The following is a 22,847-nucleotide window of genomic DNA, read 5'->3' as shown; positions in this document are numbered from 1 at the left end:
TGTAGGCCAACTCTCACTGTCGGGTCTTTGTGGCTGAATTCTGCTGAGCGCGCTCCTCGAGCCCCAAGGTCGCGACGCTTCTGGGGGCCCTCTGCCAACCGCACTCTTAACTCCCGGGCGGCTGCAGAGGGAACCACGTTCGCTAAAAAGGCCAAAGAAAAGAAGCGCGTTGCTTTGCTGAGATTTGGGGATGGCTTCCTCCGCCCTCCACTAAGAATTTACGCGCCCCAACCCCCTACTTCCCTTTTGCAAACCTCCCCCAACCCGAGAAACAAACGATGAACTTAATGCTTGACAAAAATGGGTACAAAGTTTTCGGACAGCCTCTCCGCCCCCGGGGACACGATCGAAAATTCCGAAGGCAACAGGAGCACCACTAGCGCCCGCTTTCTTTAAACGCGGTTTCAGCGGAGGGCGGAGGCTATTGTCATGGTAAATTTCACTCGCGGAGGAAGAAAGGGTCGATGATCAATCAAAAAGGAGGTATTCCTTTGCGGTTATGCCGCTTTCTTCCTGCACCGCTGCGTGAAAGACTTTTTTTTTTTTTTTTCTCGGTAGAAAAACACACACACAGACAGAAAAGGCTCTGGCGCGTGTGCGAGCTAAAGCAGTCTGCGGTGACCCTGAAGGACGTCGGTGCGAACGCAGTGGGCAGACCCCACTTGGGGACTTCCGCGAGAGCCCTGCATTCCAGCAGGTCTACCCGGAGAAGCGCGGACCGCCGGGCCTCGGGTCCGCATCCCCGGGGGGCCGCGAGCCACGCCACCCCGGCTGCCTGCGTTTCTCCCCGCCCGCGGGTACCGCGCTAGGCTCCGCTCGCCTCCATCTGGGTCAGGCACTTTAAACAGAAGCCGACTTGACCATGTGTCGGGCGTGATGAGGACCCCTGAGAACTTGGAGGAGCCTAGCTCCACACCAAACCCCAGCAGGATCCCCAAGGAGAGGTTCGTTTATCTGGAAGCGCTCCTAGAGGGAGGGGCTCCCTGGGGCTTCACCCTGAAAGGTGGCCTGGAGCATGGAGAACCGTTAATCATTTCCAAGGTAAGTTTTCTGCTCAGTGTTGTCTTCAACGAACTTTTGTTTTGTTTGCAACTTTTTAAGTCGTCGGAAACTGGGGGGAAAAAACCCTCCTGAACATTGCCTGAATACCACTTAATTTGTTGTTCCATGCATTTCTGATTATGTGGAAATGGTTTTGGATAGCTTGGTGTTTGGAAGAAAAGTGTGTCTAGCTCATTTATTCAGTGAAATCCCCAGGAAAATGTGTTCATTTGCTGGCTAATCTTCTCCTTTTGTGTATGGCATGCTAGATCAGTTCCCCAATGAACCTTCTGTTGTAAACCTGGTTGAAGATCAGCAACATTGGAAGGCCATGGCATAGTTCACGGTCAGGGAAAACCTCTCTCTTCAAGCAAAAATACCCAGCTTTAAAATATTTTAAGTATTCTTATAATTTTAGATCATTAGCCCAAGTGTAGTGGTGCATGCCACCAAACCCAGCAGAGGACACAGAGGCAGGATTTTCAGCCCAGAGCAAGTTAGCCAGACTGTCTCAAAAACCAAATAAACAAACATTTTTGGAGAATTGATCGCTTTATACACAGAAGGAATTGAATCGACTTTTAGTCGGCTTCTGTCTGTGTATTGTAGGTCTAATTTCAGAACCAAAATTAGATCCTGTGATTGATCTTTTGGATTTTTTACGCTTTAGAGCTTTCCTTTGTTTCTCTGAAACAGCAGACATTCATACACTTGTTGTAATATTTATTTTCAAATTACAGATTAGTAACAGTCGACGGCAATGGGATATTTAAGGGTGTTCAGGACATTACCTCCCCAAGGAGACATTTGTGATTGAGGGAGAAATTCTTTTGAGTTTGAGGGTGGAGGAAGAAACACTGTGTTGAATTTGAACTCTGTCATCTGGTAAGGTTACCACCCCACCCCCACTGCCAACCCAGGTGTGTGTTTTGAGGAAGTCCAGAGTAATCTTAGTGTGGATGATGAGCCAGGAGGACTGGGAAAGACAGCAGCTGGCCCAAGGTATGCCACGCATCATGCAGGCTGTGTGACTTTCTCAAGGAAAACCGAGGATACGAGTATGCATCCACTAGGAAGGATCTCAGGTGTTGAAAAACCAAAGCCTGTTTTCACAGCCCTCAGAAAATCGGAGCTTGTTTTTCTCCAAGTACAAGAAGTCTAGACAGATGTCAGCTGTTAGGCATGGAAACAGCTTAATCTAATCAAGAATTCCACTTGGACCTTCCATTTGCCATTCTTACTTGCATAGTGACTGCTGCACCTCCAGTGTTGCATCTTCATTCCAGGCAGGTTTGGAGCTTTTTGCTTTCTCCTTAGACTTTCGCTTGTTTCTCATTGACCAGAACTGCACCGCACAGCTATCCTGTAGATAGCAAAAGGAAATTAATGACCATGACTAGTTTAGACTGGCGAGGGTTCCTCTCATGAATTCTGAATAGGGTCCTACTCTTTGAAAAGTTTAAGGATTCTTTGCTTCTATTTGGGGGAAAAAAGTGGTTCTTTTTATGAATGAAGCAGAGTTAACTGTTGGGTAAACAACTGAGAATTCCTATAGCAAATGTATTTTAAAATATGTGCATCTTAGTTGGGTGTTGGCGGTGCACAACTTTAATCCCAGCACTCAGGAGGCAGAGGCAAGTGGATCTTTGTGAGTTCCAGGCCAGCCTGGTATACAGGGCAGCCAGGGCTACACAGAGAAACCCTGTCTCGACAAATGATCGTGCGGGGGGGGGGGGGGGGAAGGGGGGTCTACCTCTTAAACCTGATTGCACAGCCTTGCAGACTTTCAATGATAAAATGTATGCATGTATTCATGAGAATGCAGGTGTCTCTTGGAGAGGTCTGATTCCACTTCTACTGGGTGGATACAACCTGATGGTATCTGCAGGACGTGGGCATAATACTCTTTACCCCAGTGAACTGCACAGAGATTAAATTTGACTATGAGAGTAGTATAATGTCTGCTATAGAGAACATTTTAAAAAATCTGATAAATATTATGGTTATTACTCTTATCCTAGGAGACTTTTGTGTTCAATATGCTAATTAGTTTCCTTACTTCAATGACAAAGTATCTGAGAGAGCAGCTTAAGGGAGGAAGGGCTTATTTTGGGAATACAATCTATCCAGGTAAGGTAGGTGTCATGGTTTGGAAGAAAATGGTTCCCAAAGGCAGTGGTACTATTATGGAGTGTGGCCTTGTTGGAGTGGGTGTGGTCTTACTGGAGGAAGTACATCACAGGGGGCGGGCTTTGAGATCTTATATGTGCTCAAGGTACTACCCAAAGTCTCAGTTCACTTCCTGTTGCCTTTGGATCCGGATGTAGAATTCTCCAGCACCATGTCTGCCTGCATGTCACCATACTCTGAGTCACCATATTCACTCACTGTGATGACAATGGACTACACTCTGAAAATATAAGCGCCCACCTCAATTAAATTTTTTCCTTTGTAAGAGTTGTCTTGGTCATGGTGTCTCTTCACAGCAACAGAAACCCTAACTAAGGCAGAAGTTGGTACCAGGGATGGAAGTATTGCTGTGATGGCTTGAACCATGCTTTTGTTTGGGTGAATTTAGACCTTGGGAGTTTGGGTTAGGGAAAGCTTAATGGGACATACCAGTAGGAGCATGGAAGACAGTGGTGCTAAGAATGATTTGAAATTTGAGGGGCTGGCTTAAGAGGTTTCAGAGGAGAAGAGTTATAGTATGTTGCCTAGAGATCATCTTTGTGATATTTTGGTGATAAAAGTGGCTGCTTCTTGCCCTTGTCCAAAGAGTCTGCCTGAGGTGAAAGTGAAGAGATTCGGATTAATTCTCTTGGCAGAGGAAATCTCAAAACAGTATTGACTATGTTGTGAGGTTGTTACAGGTTACTCTTACACAGGTTTATAATAAAAAAAAAAGAGGAAAATAATTTGAGGAGAAAAGGAGCATCAGGGAGTGGAGTGGAGCTAAATCCTGTGTTCAAGAAGATAAATAGATTAAAAAATGAAATAGAGTGGTGATCTTGGGGCAAGATTCCAGCCAACTAAATTCCAACTTTTGAAAAGGAATTAAAGAAAAACTTAGTTGGGTGTGGTGGTGCATGCCTTTAATCTCAGCACTTGGAAGGCAGAGGCAGCAGGATCTCTGAGTTTGAGGCCAGCTAGGTTTACAGAGAAAGTTTCAGAACAGCTAAACTTAGTCATTGAAGGAAACCATTCCTTCAATGGTTCAAATTGAACAAGGGGGTCATGTTCCAGCCCCAGAAAGCAGTGGAACTTGGCAGCTTCAGCCATGTGGCTCTGGAATTAAGGACAGAAGAAAGGGGCTATGAAATTTGCCTGCATGAATAAGGAAAGTTGCTAAGGCTAGGCATGTGTCGGGGTGACCCTGAATGGAAGCCTAGAGAGGTCATTGTGTGAAGCTGTGAAGTTGAAGTCTGGATTGCATTGGAGACCCCAAGATGTTGGAGATGCCAGAGTTATACCTGCCGAGGAGAGCTAACAGATAATAGAATAACCCCAAGAGAAAGAAGTGTGTTGAAAGAAAATAGCCCCCGAAAAGAGTGGTACTATTAGGAAATATGGCTTTGTTGAAATAGGTGTGGTCTTGTTGGAGGAATTACATCACTAGAGCGTGGGCTTTGAGGTCTCCTATGCTCAAGGTACTGCCCAGTGCCTCAGTTCACTTCCTGTTGCCTTTGGATCATGATGCAGAATTCTCCAGCACCCCAATTGAGACAGGTTGCATCGTGGCTAGGAGGACAGCGACTTGCAGCTGACATGCAGCTGACATGCTTACATCTCATAGAGGCTAGGGAGACCACTCTGTGGTGGCATCAGCTTGCAGTATGGTTTGCTCACATCTCAATGGGCCAGGAGGCAGGGAACCAGAAGGTGATATCAATGTCAAGGCCCATCCTCTTCTACCTAGGCAAAAGTCCCAACAGTTCCATAATATCTCAAAACAGCTGAGGACCACATATTCCAACATAGGAGCTTGTGGGGCAGATCACATTCCAGCCGGAATAGGAGAAAGTTTGTCTGCATCTATTTAAACAACCACAGCGTTTATATTTCTCCCCCATGACAGTATGAGCATATGCTGAACTGGATAATGGCTCTTTATATTGCTAGATACAAGTTCCTTCCATTTTCCTACCTCAATCCTAGAGTGATGTTCTATTGGCATGACCAAGGCGACTTGTTACTATGCCTAATTTCCAGCCATTAAGAAGCAACCAGGAGGGTTGGAGGGATGGCTTAGCAGTTAAGGGCACTAGCTGCTCTTTCATAGGTCCTGAGTTCAATTTCCAACAACCACAGGGTGACTCAGAACCAAATAATGGATTTGATGCCCTTTTCTGGCATACAGACATAACATGCAAGTACTCATACCAAAAAGAAAAAAAAAAAAGAAAAAGAAAGGAAGGAAGGAAGAGAAAAAGGAGAAAAAGAAGAAAAAAAAAAGCAGTCAGAGCCGGGCGGTGGTTGCGCACGCCTTTAATCCCAGCACTCGGGAGGCAGAGGCAGGCGGATCTCTGAGTTCGAGGCCAGCCTGGTCTACAAGAGCTAGTTCCAGGACAGGCTCTAGAAACTACAGAGAAACCCTGTCTCGAAAAACCAAAAAAAAAAAAAAAAAGCAGTCAGGAGTGGCAAGGAAGGCAGTATCCACACAGGAGTATAATCTGCTTCAGTCTGCTTTTTCCAATATGACCAACAGTCATTTCCCTTTCTGTTTCAATGGAAGGCAACAGAAAACACAATTAGATTTAAAACTCTGACCCTCACTTGCACTAAAGACATTTTAAGCCTCACCTTGCACCAAAGCTTTTGAACATCTTTCCCCACCTTTTGCGGCAAGCCAAGTCCTGCGCATCCACGTCCCCACCCCCCCACCCCCCCACCCCCCGCTCAGATTTCTCATGTCCAAGCTCAGTGGCCTGGTCTCTCTTCTATACTCCCGTGTCATGTACTCATCGCATGGAGTCATGATGTTTATTTCTGCTGATTAACTTGTCGGGGACAGCGGGTATGTTCTTTATTTTTGCCGTGCCTAACCAGAGCCTGTAATAGGGATCTACCCTTCCTCGAAGTCAAGGCTCATTGCCTATTGTTTGAAATCAAATATTGAGCAAATGAAAGGGTGTGGCTATATGCGACTCCTCTCAAATGATAAGGACCCAGCATAGTGCCTGACAGAGTTGGCATTTAATAACTTTTACTGAATCAACTAGCAAGAAGCAAGAGCTCCCATGAGATGGAGAAAGCTAGACACATATTCAGAGGTTAGGTGTGTATCTGTTTCCTATTGCTACTATAACAAATTACTCCAAGTTTGGCGACTTAACACAATGCAAGCTTACGGATCTATAGCCCTGAAGTGAAACAGAAGTTTCACTAGGCTAAAATCGAAGCATCTATATGTAGAGGAGCAGCGGGCTGCGTCCCGCCACCCAGCTCCTCACGGCTAGCTTTACACCCGAAATAATTACACGGAAACTCTATTCATTTAAACACTGCCTGGCCCATTAGTTTCAGCCTCTTACTCACATCTTGACCTACATCATCTATAGGGCCAGATTCCCCTCTGGAGGCTCCAGGAGAGACTGTTTCTTCCCCCATTCAGTTCTAGAGGCCCACATTCCCTGGTGCTTGGTCCCCTTTTTCCTTCAAAGAAACCACAACAACTTAAGTCTCATTTATTACTCCAAACAACTTAAGTCTCATTTATTACTCCACCCTCTGACTCTGTCTCACTTCTACTTTGTTATTTAGTTTATTTATAGTTCTAGGAGTCAAATGCAGCATCATGCATGCCACACAAGTGCCCCAACCCCTTTGTCAACTTATTGAAAACCCTTGTGATTTTATTGAGCCTACTAAGAATGTTCCTATTTGAAAACTGCCTGACCTGGGTGGTGGTGGCGCACACCTTTAATCCTAGCACTCAGGAGGCAGAGGCAGGTGGATCTCTGTGAGTTTGAGGCCAGTCTGGTCTATAGAGTGAGTCCAGGACAGCCAGGGCTGTTACAGAGAAACCTTGTCTTGAGAAACCAAAAATTGGGGGGGGGGGACCACGTAACCACCTCATTAATAGCTTTAATTCCATTTGATTCTCCCTTTGCTATATAGTGTAACATGTTCACAAGGTCCAGGGATTACAATGGATGCCTTTGGGAAGAAAGGGTGTTATTTTCCCTAGCTCAGCATTTTTAAGCATTAGTGAAAGTTCATAGACTGAAGGTAGAACCAGGGAAGAGTTTAGAGCAGTGTTTCTCAACCTTCCTAACACTGTGACCCTTTAATACAGTCTCACAGGTCGAGGTGACCCCCAGCCATCAAATTACTTCATCGCTACTTCATAACTATAATTTTGCTACTGCTATGAATTGTGATATAAATATCTTATGATATTTTCAGGCTATCTGATATGCGACCCCTGTGAAGGGACCAGTCCATACCCACAGAGGTCGCGCCCCTCAGGTTGAGAACCTCTGGTCTAGCGTGACACTTAGAAGCTGAGATTGATTTCAGATCTTCTGTCTGAGCCAGTGAAGAAAAGTAGCTAATGGACTTGCACACTGCTGAGCATGCCCAGTGTTCTCTAAGGTGGGGTGGTTCCCTACTGCAGGGGAAGGGAAGAGACAAGAGGTACTGAGTCTTAGGAAAGGCACGTACGCGTTTTGAGCACAGTTGTAGGCAGCCAGGGTATAGATGACAGTATAATGCATGACATATCACTTTTCTTTGGGTACAAAACAAAGCAGGAAAATGAATGGGGGGGGGACAGAAACTACAAAGGGGTTGTAATAAAAGATTATTTTCTGATTGCTTTCTTTGGGATTTAATGTCCTTGAAAAGGAAAGGTGGGGCAGAGAGGCGAACCTCTGTAATCTGTGAGCTTCAAATAGAAAGGTTCCTTTAAAAAGGATAGTTGTAAGTGGATGCTCAGACAATTCAATGGTTCAGGAAGTTGGCAGCCTGATTTGGTTATGAGTCATTTGCTCAGTGCAGGAGCTGGGAAAAGTGGTTCCACCTGATGCCAGTGTGCACCTGCTCCCGGGGCTCATTGCTAAATAGTGACAGCAGTAACAGCAAGCTGTTGCCGGCATTGCCAGAAGCCTACTGCGCTCCAGGCTCTATCCCAAGGCATCGCTATGTGTCAGTCATTCGAGTTCTGTAACTCCACCAATCCTAGTACCTCAGTGATCTCCGTGAGGAACTGGGCACAATCTGAGGAACTCGAGCAAGGTGTTATCATCCTGCTGAGCCTCACCCCACTTGAGGGGCCATGACATTATCTATTAGTCCTGGCATGTTAGGTTTGACACAGGTGAGCAAGGAGTGGCTATTTTTGGAGGCTAAAGGTTGCTGTTACCCAGGATAAAGTATAATTAGGCTCTAAGCCTGCAACACCCCATCCTCTCTACATCCCTGTGGTTCTCACCCGTCCAGCAAGCTTTGGAGACACAACTTCTTTCCAGGAATCCACATTAGTAAGTCACAGGACTGGGTTTAAGACCCATGAAATGAGCGCGTCACTTACCACTCTGGCAAGTGTTTTCATGGATTTATCTAACTGGAGAAGTATTGTCTTGGCTTCTTTTAACATGGGCTTTGGAACTTGGGGGAAATTACTGGCCTCATCCGTGCTCATTGATGTGGTAGGCAGGGCTGCCTTCCCCTGGTTCTCCTGTTTGGGTCCTACTTCTCTGGGAGACATCGTTCCTGTGACTTCCACCATTCACTGTTCCTCACTGACACCCCTTTCTCCACCCATAGGCTTTTCTTCTCAGGCCAAATCAGCCTCCTTAGGCATGGGGCTTGACTCATTAGCCCTCCCCCAACCCCATCTTTCCAAAACTGTGATGTAAAGCCAGGAGCATTTTCATGTGTAACGCCCAGTTTCCTATTGACAATATTCGTTTTAGAAAGGATTTATTCGCTGTGTTCTTCTAATGTTGTAGTAGGCTCTCCTTACAACTCTACCCCTGTAGAGAATCCCCTAGAACAGCCTAGTGTGCCTGCCGTCTGAAAGTGAAACAGTTGCTTTACTGTACCGTGAGCCCCAGTGGACACGTGGGCAGGCTAGGAACCGAACCTTCCATGGCTGGGAACAGAACTCTGTGACAGTTATTATTTCTGGAGGTTCTGTCTGTCTGGAATCAGCACTTTTTGCCTTTCCAGTTTTCCTGGCACCCCTCGGTTTTGTCACACAAACTTCAGTCATAAAATTCTCCTGGTCCTCTCCTTCTGTGGTAAAACAGTGTTTAATTACCAGATCCCCAACCAAGGTCCCCGAGTCAATTTGAAATAATTTTTAAGCATTTCCTTAAAACTCTGGACTGGTTAAATTGGCTCACCGAGGCCATCTTTTTGGTTCCTTCAAAGTGTTATCAGCTTGCTATTCTTTCTCCCTCCTCCTCCTCCTCTTCCTTCTTCCTCTGACTCCTTCTTCCTCCTTTTCCTCCTCCTTCCTCTTCCTCTTCATTTGAGATAGGGTCTCATGTAGCCCAGGCTAGTCTTGAATTTGCCACAGAGCCAAGGCTGACCTTGAACTCCTAATCTTTCTGCCTTTCTTTCCTAGGTGCGAGGATTACAGGTGTCTGTTTATTACTCAGATATCCTTCACCTCAGCCTCCTAGGTACTGGATTTACAAAATATGTCCTCATGCTTCTTCTGACATTCCAAATCCCTGGGTTTTCTGAATTTTTCTCCCTAGTTTTCTGTCCTTTTCCTTTGACACTGCTTGTCCTCCACACACACATGCCTCTGCTTCGCTTAAATAGATGCATGTCCCCTCCTTGTTCATTCTCCACCTTCCTGCTTTTGCTGTCTCCTTTTTGCCCGCATTTTCTCGAACACCTTTGTTCACCTGGTTTTCTAATAAAACAGTCCTTTGCCTTTTAGCCATCTGTGGACGAACTGCAGTCTCTTTAAGGCCTCGTGCATTTTACTTGTGCTTTTGTATATCCTGCTTTCTCTGGCAAACAACTCTCACTTCACACACAAAATTCTCAATTTAAGTGGCTTATAGGATTTCAGAGCCAGAAAGAACCTCAGCAGTCATGTGATCCAACTTCCGTATTATCCTGGGGGGGGGGGGAACCCTGAAGCACAAAAAGTCCATGTATTGACAAGGTGCTTTCTGCTTTAGCTGACACAGTGTGTGTTTGTGTGCATTTGTGGTGTCTGTGCATGTGTACATGAAGCGCAACTAGTGAGAAAGTAATTGCTTTCTGCTGAGGCTGTTCTTGCTTTTGTATGAGTCCCATCACCCTTTCAGATTGTTGTCTCCTAGAAGATAGGTATCTCTTCCAGTTCTTTCCTTCCCTTGCTACCCACCACGTCTTTCTTTCGTGCTATCCATAGTGCTGAAAATATGAATAGCAGTTATGAAAATATGCTCATGAGTAGAGAGGAAATGACTAATATCAAAGCAGATCATAAAATTGATCTGGGTTGGGTGGCACATGTCTGTAATCATAGTACTTGGGAAGTGGAGGCAGGGGGATCAGCTTTGGCTGCATAGCAAATTCAAGGCTGGAGGTATATACTATCTCAAAAAAATAACATTTTCCTAGAAGGCTATGTAGGGTAGTGTGCAGACAAGATATTAGAAAACCCTGCTTGAAGGCCAGGCATATAGCTCAGTTGGTAGAGTGTTTGCCTAGAATGCAGGAAGCCCTGTATTCAAACCCAACACTGCATAAACTAGGCATGGTGGTGCACCTCTGTAATCCCAACTTTCAGAAAGTGGAGGCAGGAAATCAGGAATTCAAAGTCTTCCTTGGCTACATAGTGAGCTTGAGGCTAATATAATGGACTGCATCTTTAAAGTCAAAATTAAAAAATAAATGAACAAATTCCTGCCTGAGAAAAATAAAGCAATCAGGTTAAGTTTCACATATATATGTGTGTGTAAATATATGTATATATATGGTGTGTATATATACATATATATGTGATCATATGTAAAATGTTTGGTAAATATCTGTTAGATCGAATTAAATTAGTCATAAAGGGGAAACCACATGTTTTTATTTCACTTTTAATGTGTTACCCAAGCTTTGGTTAAAGTGTGACATGCTTGCTTTGAGAAACCAGCTAAGGATGCGATCCTTTCAGTGTTGGATGGGGAGAGATTTTATTCAAACACCAAGCTGATCTTAGATGCCAAGCGGATCTGAGCATCAATGAGAAACTCTGCTTTCTTTGAAAGCTAACACATCCCCCAAGCTCTCCCTCCTACACAGAGAACACAACTTAATTGAAGAAATGTTCATCTCATTTTAGTGAGCCCACAGTGCAGTTGGAGACACATAATAAGAGGTTTTCTATCAATCTTTGAAAACAACAAAGCCTCCCAGGACGCTCTGGATCTGAGCTAACCCGAAGACAGAGTCTTCCACATCGCAGCCTTTGATGTGGTTCCAAACAGTGAGCATCTTATCCAGAGAGCCACAGAGTTGTTCTCTGTCCATCCCTGTCCATCCGGGGAGTCCATCCATCTCCTGCGCTCTGACCTCCCAGGCACTTCTCAATGCAGAAAAATGATGCAAAGAGTCTTTGCTAAATCCTGCTCCCTGCCTTCTAGTGACTTTTTCCCACAAAGGCAAAGCTGGGGTATCTGACCTGCAGAATGGAAATGACATTTCTTTCCTGCCTTCCCAGGATGCTTTGGCAGACCGGACTCTGTCCTGGGCGTCAGAGCTTGAACTTGCACTTACGTCATCTGCATTTTTTCATTCCTCACACCTATTTGCTGTGACCTTCTCCCTTTTGAACTGCATGTTTTCTTTGAGGTTTTATCTAAATCTTTATTTTTAAGAAGTCCTCTTTGGTATGTTTGTAATCTCTGATATTTGTATCATTCGGAGCAAGGCTGTCAAGTGTAGCAAAATACACATCCCAGATGGTGGACGGCTTTGAGTGAAAATACACATAGCATTATCACTGGTCATGAGGCCGTGTGCAAGGGGCTCATCTTTCCTGAAACTTTGTTTACAACTGGAGTATCCTGCTGGATGTGGTGGCACACGCCTCTAATCTCAGCACTCAGAGCCAGAGGCAGGTAGATCTCTGAGTTCAAGACCAGCCTGGTCTACAGAGTGAGTTCCAAGACAGCAAGGGCTACAGAAGTCCGACAGCAGCAGGCTATTCCTATAACATGTAATAAAGATGGTACCTGTCTGGTTTTCCATATCATGGCCCGAGTTGCCATTTCATGGTGAAACACTGAACTAATGTCCTGCCCTACGGCAAAGGATATGTCTGCACAGGACAATTCCAGGATAGAGTAAGTTTTATTAAGAACAAAACCAATCCAGTGTGCCCCTGAGTGATGATATCTGTGTGTGTGAGAGAGAGAGAGAGAGCAGGGCTTGTCCTCAATCAGATGAGAGGAGAGTTTCCCCGTGTTAAGCTAAGAACTAAGACCTAGTAGATAAGAAGTGGGGAATCAGAAAAGGAAAGGAGGAAGAAGAGAGAGGGAGAGAGAGAGGAGGAGGAGCAGAGGAGAGAGAGCAAGCACAGAAGTAACCTCTTTGGGAAAGAGACAGAAAGAGAGAGAGCAGGTTGGAAGGGGAGGAGTTGGGAGAGGGTGGGGCTTGTCTCTTATAGGGACAGGTACCCAGGTGACAGACCAGACCAGCAGATCATAACAGCAGCCATTTAGTCCCAAAGAAATGCGCAGAGGCTTATATTAATTTTAAACTGTTTAACTTATTAGCTCAGGCTTATTATTAACCAGTGCTTACAACTTAAATTAACCCATAATTCTTATCTATGTTTAGCTACATGGCTTAGTACGTTACTCAGTGAGGCATTCTCATCTTGCTTCCTCTGTGCCTGGCTAGTAACTGTGTCTCTGCCTTTCCTCTTCCCAGAATTCTTCCAGTCTGGTTGCCCCACCTATAGTTCCTGCCTGACTACTAACCAATCAGTGTTTATACAAGTGACAAATCTATACAGTGTACAAAAGCATTATCCTACAACATGTATACCATATTCTCACTAATGTTTACATTACATAAAAAATAATTTAAAAATAAATTAATATCTCCCATCCACCAAAAAAATCAAGCAATGCTTAGAGGTTGTTAAGCAAGAGAGAAAGTGGTTTGAGATTAAAATGGAGGAGGGGGCTGGAGAGATGGCTCAGTGATTAAGAGTGCACATTGCTGTTTCAGAGGACTGGATTTCTGTTCCTAGCAGCCACCATGTTGGGCAGCTCACACTGCCTATAACTACTGTCCAGGGGATATGTCACCCTCTTCTGCCCTCCACAGGTACTTATACACATGTTGTGCACATAAACTTTCACAGGCACACATACATACAAACATACATACATACATACATACATATAAAGTAAATAAATCTTTTAAAAATTGCCCCCAAAAAGACAGTAACAAAACTAACCAACCAACCAAACAAACAACCGAGCTGTGTAATTGAAGTGAAATTAGTTGGACTAAGTGTTTAGCACCTTGGTTATTAAACTCTGTTCTGAGCTACAATTTTGCTTACTGTAGAACTAATTGTCTTTCTCCTTTCTTTTGTGTGGTGCTGTGGAGGCCCAAAAATGTGAGCCTACTTCCACGTTGACCAAAGGTCAGAGAGTTGGAACTTACCTCTATTCCTTCAAGGTTATTGTGTTTCTACCTCAAACAAAGGTCCTACCTAGATTCAGACCAGAGAGTTCTGCTCTTCAAGGTTATTGCTAACAGGTGGGGCTAATAGCTAGCCCTTGTATTTCAGGAATAGAAAAGCAGATACCTTCCTACCTCAAACAAAAGTCTAAGGATCCAACTAACGTCCTAGTTACCTCGGAGATAACTTTGGATTCTATCCAGGGAGTAATTTGCCTACTGAATGTTTTGGCCTAAGGTGTGAGTGTCACTTGGTTGGTTCTAGCAACAGAATGTTTAACGACAGAAGTAGCCCATGACCTTCAGCTGATCTGTTCATTTCCTTGTATCATGTTAATGCAGTTTTTTTTTTGTCATACTCCTACCTTTTGGGGTCAGTGGTATTTTAAGCAATTGGAAATTAAATGTGGGTAATTTCAGTACTCATTAGAGCTCCCTCCCAATACTATTCTATACGTTTCTGTTTTGTTATTTTTTAAGCACATCTTTGTATTCTTTACTATATTTCTAAATCCCAACGCCCCTACCCTGGCAAGAGGTATTTCTGTCAAGGCTGGTTCCCGACATGGTGCTGGAGACCAGACTTAGGCCCTCACACATGCTAGGCAAACGTACTACCCCTGAGCTGTACTCCCAGTCCTCTTCCTTTCCTCTAAAATTCAAAACTTTTAATGGACAAAGATGTTCGGGTATAATTTAAGCTTTCATCATTTTGTGGGTGTTCTCTGGGGCATTGGAAGTTTTAGAACTTGTCTCATGGAAACTGGGAAATGAGCGGCTGGAATTCAGACCCAGCATCTGGGTGGTGTCCAGAAATGAATACACATGTTGGGTATTGACATAAATAATTGAAAAAATGGACAATGAATAACCTTTTAAGGATGGGAAGGGGAAATAGCATGGCCCTTTCTCTTATGCCAGTGTGTGTTGTTTGCTTTTCATATTTTTGCTTTTGAGTGTATACTAATGAGCAGCCAGCCAAAAAGAAGGCAGCCATCAACCTAAGAATAAGACAGCAGGAGAGGTTAAAGGAATTAGCCGTATTCTTTAGCGTTGCATTCATAGTTGCGTGGTGGTGCTCTTGGCTCGGAGTATACAATTCAACAAGTTGTTGGCGCTCTTTCCAGCGGACCCCCACCGTGCTTTCTCCTACACATGGAAGTCAGTGGATGTGACCTGTGAGAAGAATGGTCCATTTAGACTCCTTCCAGTGGACAAGCTGTGTGGCTCCTTTCTGGTCCTAGATACTAAGTGTGATTGCTACCTGACTTCTTCAATAGGGGAGTCAGAGCAAGAGAAGGAGACATACATACTGGTTTGCACTTGTGGGTCTGACACTATGTTAGGCTATTATTGTATTAGAATAAGATTTGTTTTTATATACGAGGAAAGCTTTCTTCTAAAGCCTGACGGAGCCAGGATTTAAAGCTACGTCATTCCATTCTCTCACTATTATATTTAGTCAGCTCATGTTTACTGAATGTATAAAAATGTGATGGCCTGAGGAAACATTCAGAAAATGAGTCCCTGCACCTCAGTTCTCATGTTTTCCCTTTCGGCTTAACCCTTTGAACCTGAATGGCCACTTTATCTTACTCCTCGCTTGGGACTTTCAACCGTCACCATTGCAATTCTTTGCTTAAAAGGTTTATTTTGCCTCCCCTTGGCCACCAGAGTGAATGTCGCCTGGAACAAACTTCCATCCATGGTAGACTGGAGTTGCTGGAGCTAGTTTTAGAGAGGAGAACTCTGATGTGTCTTTGTGCTAACTCCCACAGCGTGTCCTGCAGAAGGAATCACCAGGTGCCCGTAATTAGATGCTATGCCTCTGATACATGATATGCCGCTTCCTTTCCACGTCTTTTCCACTTCCCTGTTAATGCTATTTACTTCCCAAATAATTGGCTTGCCTTCCAAGTCTTGTCTAAGGGTTTGCTTCCAAGAAAACCCAAATATAACCATTACTAGGAAAAAATTTACGTTCTTTCCCCTAAGGGAAAGGAGAAAGCCAGGACCTGAAGTAGATCTTCATTTCAAAAGCCCAGAGTCTGTCCCCTCCTCTGTGAGACCCAAGAGGAAGATTTCCAGTGGACTGGAGAGTTGGCTCAACTATCAAAACCAAGTACTGCTCTTGCAGAGGACTTGAGTTTGATTTTCAAACAATGTGGGCATAATTCAACTCACTGTGTTTTCTATTCCCAATTACTCTTTTGTTGTTCAATTCACTGAAGACTGACAAACAGTTGCTGCATGTGGCAGCCCTTAGCCTGCTTTAAACCTTAACTTAATCTAGAATGGACAGAATAATGAGTATACCTTGTCATGTAATTCATTACTAAGTATATGGAGTAGACAATTGAAGAGAAATTAAATGTGATTCCAGTCTCTCTCTCTCTCTCTCTCTCTCTCTCTCTCTCTCTCTCTCTCTCTCTCTCTCTCTCTCTCTCTCTCCTCTTCTCCCCTTCTCCCCTTTCCCCTCCATAACACACTAAATAAATATCCAGCCTCACTCTGCATGGTGTGCCTATCCATGTCTCTGTCTCTCACCCGCCATGTGGCTCCCTGCTCGGGACCAGCTACTTTCAGAGACCTGCAGCATGGTCTTGTGGCATGCCCATCCATCTGTCTCTCCTTGTAGGACTCACTGCCCCTTGTGGCCCACTGCCGCCGCTTGGGGACCTGCAGCGTTTCTGCCACTGCAGCCACTTGGGGATCCGTAACATTTTTACTTAATCCATTCCACACCCTGAATGTGGATGACAACTGCCCATAGGGTCCTAATCTAATAAAACAGAAAAGGGAGAATTGAGCTAGTGCCAACATCCACCTCTCTATCTTCTTGACTGTCGGTGCAAAGACTGGTCACCCCACACTCCTGCCACTGTGCCTCCCCGTTATCATGGGCCGAATTCAAACTGTGAGCCAAAGTAAGCCCTTACTTCCTTCAGTGCTTTCGGGAGGGAATCTCATCACACCAACAATCAAAGTAGGTGATGTAGACTGCGATCTTACATTTGTGCATTTTACTGCACACAAGTCATAATGAAATGGGATATCTTAAATAAAAGAAGTTCATTCACCATTGAAAGCCTGAAACCAAAGGAAAAGTTGAGTTGGCCTACTCTAAAGATAGAAATTTAGTATAAGATGAAAATGTCCATTTAAAAAAAAATCTTTCTCTTCCTTCTCCTCTTCTTCCTCCTCCCTGGTACCTGTCCCCCACAATGCTCTCAAACTTCACATGTGCTGGACAAGTACTCTAACACTGAGTTCCGGCTCCAGCACAGATAGAACTTTCATTTTAATTAATGAAGGCAAAATACATTCAGATGATTCTGGGACAAGCAAAGATAAAATTTGAATCCATTTGTTTCTTAACCAAGCCTGAGGACCTGAGCTGGATCCTCAGAGCCCACATGGTAGAAAGGAGAAAAACTGATCCACACAAGTTGTCCTCTGACCTCCACACATGAGCCATGACCAGCACATGTGCGCGCACGCGCACACACACACACACACACACACAAATAAATATAGCATGGATTTTTTTATTAAAGTAAAGTGAGAAACGTGTTCTTTGCATATCTGAAACTATGTACACATTAAGCAATGACTTCTGGTTGCCTTAATAACCTCCCTTTCTCCCAGAAGCTCCTCACCTAATGATGACCTTTGAAAACTGGGAAAACTTAGTATTTAATAAGCATCCATTCTTCCCCTTCCCAACTACACATGCATATATTTTAGAAGAAAGTTTTCTATTGAGATAGTATCTCTGTGATGGATAATCCTACTGCACTTATAGTTTTGAAGCCCTGTTTGTCTTCAGTGTGTATGATGCGTATGTATGTGTGTCATATATGTAAGCATAGACTCATGGTGCATGTGTGGAGGCCAGCGGACAGCCTTGTGTGTCCGTTACTTGCCCTCTCCTTTGCTTGAGACGAGGTTTCCTTCTTGTTTGCAATGAGAACAGGAGAACTCTGGGAAGGAGGAAGTTGATTCCTCGCACTCCTGCCCAGACCACCGAAGCAGCAGGATGTGATCTGCAACCACTGAGAAAGGTACTGAGCCACATGGCTAACATAGATCAGAAAAATGGGTTAATCAAGATGTGAGAGTTAGCCAGTGAGAGGCTAGAGGTAATGAGCCAATCAACTTTATAACTTATAGAGATCTCTGTGTTATTTCTTTGGGGCTTGCCGGCTGTGGGGTTCCGGGTGGGACAGAAACCCAAACAAGCAGGCCTGGCCCCATTCATGTTACAGTTTGCCTCCGCATCTGCCAGGTTAGCAGGTTTACAAACTTCTGGGAGTGTTGGGATTATAGATACATGCAGCTGCATCTGGCTTTACATGGGTCCTAGAGATCTGAACTCTGGTCTGCAGGCTTGCATTTCCCCTGTCCCCCACACCCCTTCCTGCCCTTTGAAAAACTGGCATTTTTTGCCAGTCATGAAATACAATGTGAGAGATGAATGCTATTGAAGTAATTGAGAAAGAAATCCGAGGGGGGGGGGGTTGATGCAGGAAGGGTACCTGCTAGAAATCCATGCTCCCATGTTTAGAAAAAAAACCCTGGGTCTAGTCCAGTTCCTGTGAAAGCTAAGCTAAGCTCCTAAACAGGAATCCACTCAGAGGTCACCAGCCGGAGGTGGGACTAGAGCAGGCCCTCCATGGCCCTTACTCATTTGCTAGTTTAAAATTGCCTTTTATTCTTATTCCTGTATCCATAAAGAGTAGGGATATTCTCTTGACGCATCTAATTGTAGGAGGAGACCCATGTCTCTTGGATCACACCAGTAAAGAACATACCAGTTGTGACTGGCAAACTGGGTAAGATGATAGCACAATCTCTGGTTTGTTGTTTGAATCCTATTCATGGTAAGCGTGCAGCCTTGTACAGTGGGAATGCACTGGGGGTTAATGCTTGCGGTCTCAGAGACTGCATTCCTCCTTAGACCTTCCCCCATTAACACATGCTTGAGTGGGGCTGCACGGCGGAATACTTGGGATTTTTCCCCTCATGTCACAGTCGGGAGACAAAGGATTTTTCTGCTTGCCAAAGTTCCCCTGGAGCCTAGGCTGAGCCGCTGTGACAGCCCTTCGGTGGGGTGTGGAGAGCTTTTTATTCAGCTTTCTGTCAGGCCTCATTCAGTAAATAGGCTCGAGCTGGAGCCCTATATGGAGAACATCACCGCCCCCCCCCCCTCCAGCTGCCACACACACACACACACACACACACACACACACACACACCCAGGAGGAAAATGTCACACAGACAGTGCCTTGCCTCCTGTTTCCTTTCCCAAATGCTGAGTCATAATGCAACCAAGGCTAAGGACCAGACTCTTCAGCTTCTAACTTCTGCACAGGCTCCAGCACCATCAGTAGTAAGTTTGCTAGTGCTAGATTAGTGCTGTGGTGTGCTTGTCCCTTCTCTGTGAAGCAGCAGAGATGTGTGGAGTGCAGCCCTCTGTAGTCCTTCCTTCCTTCCTTCCTTCCTTCCTTCCTTCCTTCCTTCCTTCCTTCCTTCCTTCCTTCTTTCTGTGACTTTCTTCCCTTCTTACTCCGTAGCTGGCTGTGTGACTGGGGTGTCTGGTCCCTGGCACCCTCCTCTCCTCCTTTTTTTGCTCCTAGCTCTTCTCTCTCTGTTCTCTGTCTGGCAGCCCCGCCTATCCTTTCTCCTGCCCGGCTGTTGACCTTATTGGGTGTTTTAGGCAGGCAAAATAACACCGCTTCACAAAGTTAAACAAATGCAACATAAAAGAATGCAACACATCTTTGCATCATTAAACAAATGTTCCACAGCATAAATTAATGTAACACACCCTAAACTAATATTCCACAACAGCCCTCAGCACAGAGAGCACCCCCAGGGGCACTCCATAGTCCTGCTGGTGCCAGCTTCTCCTAGACTCAGTTTCCTCCTCTGGGAAATGTGCATCATGTACATCAGCTTCTCCTTCACAAGCACTGAGGCAGGATCTGCCAGGGGGTAACTCACATGGAAAAGCATGTGGAAAAAACATGTCACACTGTCAAGTCACACTTCCTGTCCAACAACATTCAAACAAAACTCAAATGTAGAAGTCCTGAGTGTCCAGAAGGCCACTTCTGATGATGTGTGTATAGACTTCAATTATCACCCAAAGAGATTTATATATATATATATATATATATATATATATATATATATATATATATTACACAAGAAAATGGGCTATGGGTTACATTAACTTAAAAGAGACTTTTAAACGACGCATAAGATAAAGTCCTCTACTTCCCACTGTTTGGTAAGAGTACTGTGTCTGTGAATGGCAAATGCACCTTGACTTCCGTGTCCCTCCTATGATGCCATGGTTGGATTGATTGACATCTTGACTTGATGTAGAATCACATGAGGTTGCTCACAACTGCCTGTAATTCCAGCTTCAGAGGATCCCATGCCTCTTAGCTCCTCGGGCACTACATTTACATACACCCAAACATACATAATTAAAAAATAAATACTCCAAACATACATAATTTAAAAATAAATAAAAAAAATTTAAAGATCACTCAGAAAACATACTTTTGGGTGTATCTGGGAGGGCATTTCCAGAATAGTTTAACTGCAAAGGGAGGACTCTATAAATGTAGGTGACATTTAAAAAACAAGGTAGGAAGGAGTGAGAATCAGTGTTCTTCTCCCCCTGGCTTCCTGGCTGCAGACACAACATGACTAGCTGCCCAGTACACTGTCACTATGCCTTTCCCACCATGATGCCCCAGGCTTCTAAACCATGAGCCAAATAAACCCTTTCTTCAGTCACATTATCAGGTGTATTGTCGCAGCGATGTAACTAATGCACCCCTTGTAACAATTATCTAAATTATTTTATTATTAATAAAAACTTGGTGGGTCAGATATGGAGTTAAAACCTGATTGAGCAAGAAGCAGTGGAAGAAGCAACCAGTGACCTCTCTCTCTCCTTCCTCTATCCGAAAGAGGGCCACATTTCTTTCTGAGCCCCTTCCTACTACTTCCTGTGTCTCTCTAAAACCTCTATGGCTGATTTTGGTCAGCTAGTAGCTAGCTCTGCCCTCTGATTCAAGGTAAACTGTATTGTTAGTCTTGGGAGTGTGAGAAAGGAATCAAAATATCCCACAGTATTTCCCTCTTTTTTGCCTGATTAAAAAAGAAAGATTTTCAACTCTAACACAGTAAAACTATATACAATGAGAACAATTATCAGATAAGAATTATGTTCACAATGTCCAGTCCATTTGCATTTGGAAAATTCAGAGAAAATATTACATTATCTAGCATGTCTTGGTAAGCCCAAAGTTTTATACCTAATTCACTTTCTATCCTAACCAAGGAAAACTGTAACTATAACTATCTAATCTTCAACTGCATCAGAGACCCGAGAAATATATAATTAAACAGGAAATGCATTGTAAACAGCTTCAAAAACTATAGAAATGACAGAGACACCTGGCTGCCTGGACAATCACCCAAGTTTCCTCTGCAATGTTGAGGCATCCATCTTTGACCTGCAGGTCTAGAATATCTGACAAGCTTTTTATGAAGCAGGAATTTCGAGGGACTTACCTACCTTGTCTTGGCAAAGTTTGACAGTTACCTTCTTTTATATCCTGTTTTTTCAGTTTGGACAGCATATTGTCAGCAGTCAAGGCAAGAGCAATTTCTTGACCTGTGGCTAACTTTGCTACAATGAAAGCAAATTCCATTTGGACGTTCTTCAATGCCTATCTTAATTTTTTTACGTAGATTGATACTGACAGAAGCAGACATGTCTCACTGTCATGAAAAGCTTATGTAATTAAAATGTTTTAAATGCCATATTTTGTAGGTCTCTGAAGTCTTTGAAGACCATCTATTTTAAATGTATCTCTGCTTGACCTTGAAAACATACCTAACATTACTATAAGTTTGATTGTTACCAACAGATGACTATTAAGCTGTCTTTCTTTATTGTACTTAATAGCTTTCAAGGACTAGAATTTTACATTACATTTTTAGATGAGTTTCATAGATACAATACCTCAAACAAGAAATAGAAACATATAATACAGTATAACAAAAATAACCTTAAATTTGTGTAAATATATAAAAATCCATACCATTTGAGACAAGTAGATGCTTTTTTAGCTTGAAAGTAGATTTGATAATCTACCTTTTCATGCTATCATTTCTATATCCCCCTTTTTTATTATTTTAGAAAAAAATCTCTGAATCTAACTTCCTTTGTTTAGCTTCCTCCCTGACCATGACCAATAACAACTTGCAACCAACCCCTCTAAACAATGGCAAACATCCACCAAATAATCAAAAGCCATCCACTCCATCTCTTGAGAATGTGAGCATCATATTCTGTAGACTATTTCCTGTTGTCTTGGGGTGATGACATCCTTAGGAGATCCTGAGAAAATTGGGATATTAGTCAAGTCCTGGGAGAGCTAGCTGTATTATTTTTTGTTTAGTCTCTGTGTGATGGGGAAGTTCTTATCTAAGTCCTGGCTAGAGTAGTCTTTGAGGCTGAACAATCTCAGGTAGCAGCTTTGAAGTTTCTTTGATTACAGGATTTTGAGGAAACTGTGACAGAGACACTCTGAGAGGCTGAATCATCTAGGCTACTTGCCTTCATTGGTGTCTGGTTGTTTTGCTCTGAAAACACAGAAACTTTTAAAGGCGACATACATATCTGCATTAACACAAGTTTGGAATGTGCAGTGTGCACAAGTCAGCTAAAGATGATTTTTTTTTGTTTTATGTTCAAACAGGTAAAAAGGCATCTGTCAACTTTATAAGTCCTGGAAAACCAAACTGTAATATAAATCGTTAGCCATCCATATAAAAGGATGGCATGTAATAATGTCATGAGGACTCTATAGCCAAAAAAAAAAATGTATCGTGTCTTATCCAGTTTTAGAGTTGTTCCTATGTAGAGAGACCAGCGTACATGTCACCGGTCCTGTGTCTTTACTGGCTTTCCCCCCTCATGTCTGCAGCTAAGAGGTCTCTCTTGATCAAATCTAATCTTTATTAATTTTTAAAGGAATCTGTAGCTTTCTGTTTCCTATGGAAACAAAACACAACCTGTCCTCCAATGCAACATATTTTCTGACTTCCATGCTGAAGTTAAGACAGTCTTAAAATAT

The 22,847-nt window shown here is 43.7% G+C and overlaps 1 protein-coding gene across 2 annotated transcripts in view; it reads left to right on the top strand.

Annotated features, from left to right (window-relative positions):
* Shroom3 (shroom family member 3) overlaps positions 1-22,847 on the top strand; it is a 282,941-nt gene continuing 260,094 nt past the window's right edge. For both annotated transcript variants that reach the window (XM_038331795.2, XM_038331788.2), the window contains exon 1: positions 1-1,041. In XM_038331795.2, coding sequence (XP_038187723.1) covers positions 877-1,041 — 165 coding nt within the window. In that variant the 5' untranslated portion in view covers positions 1-876. The remainder of the gene's footprint in view (positions 1,042-22,847) is intronic.

Source organism: Arvicola amphibius, chromosome 1, assembly GCF_903992535.2.
Source record: "Arvicola amphibius chromosome 1, mArvAmp1.2, whole genome shotgun sequence".
Classification (NCBI taxonomy): domain Eukaryota; kingdom Metazoa; phylum Chordata; class Mammalia; order Rodentia; family Cricetidae; genus Arvicola; species Arvicola amphibius.
The sequence above is the reverse complement of the archived record's forward strand: the minus strand, read 5'-3'. Positions and strand labels throughout refer to the sequence as shown.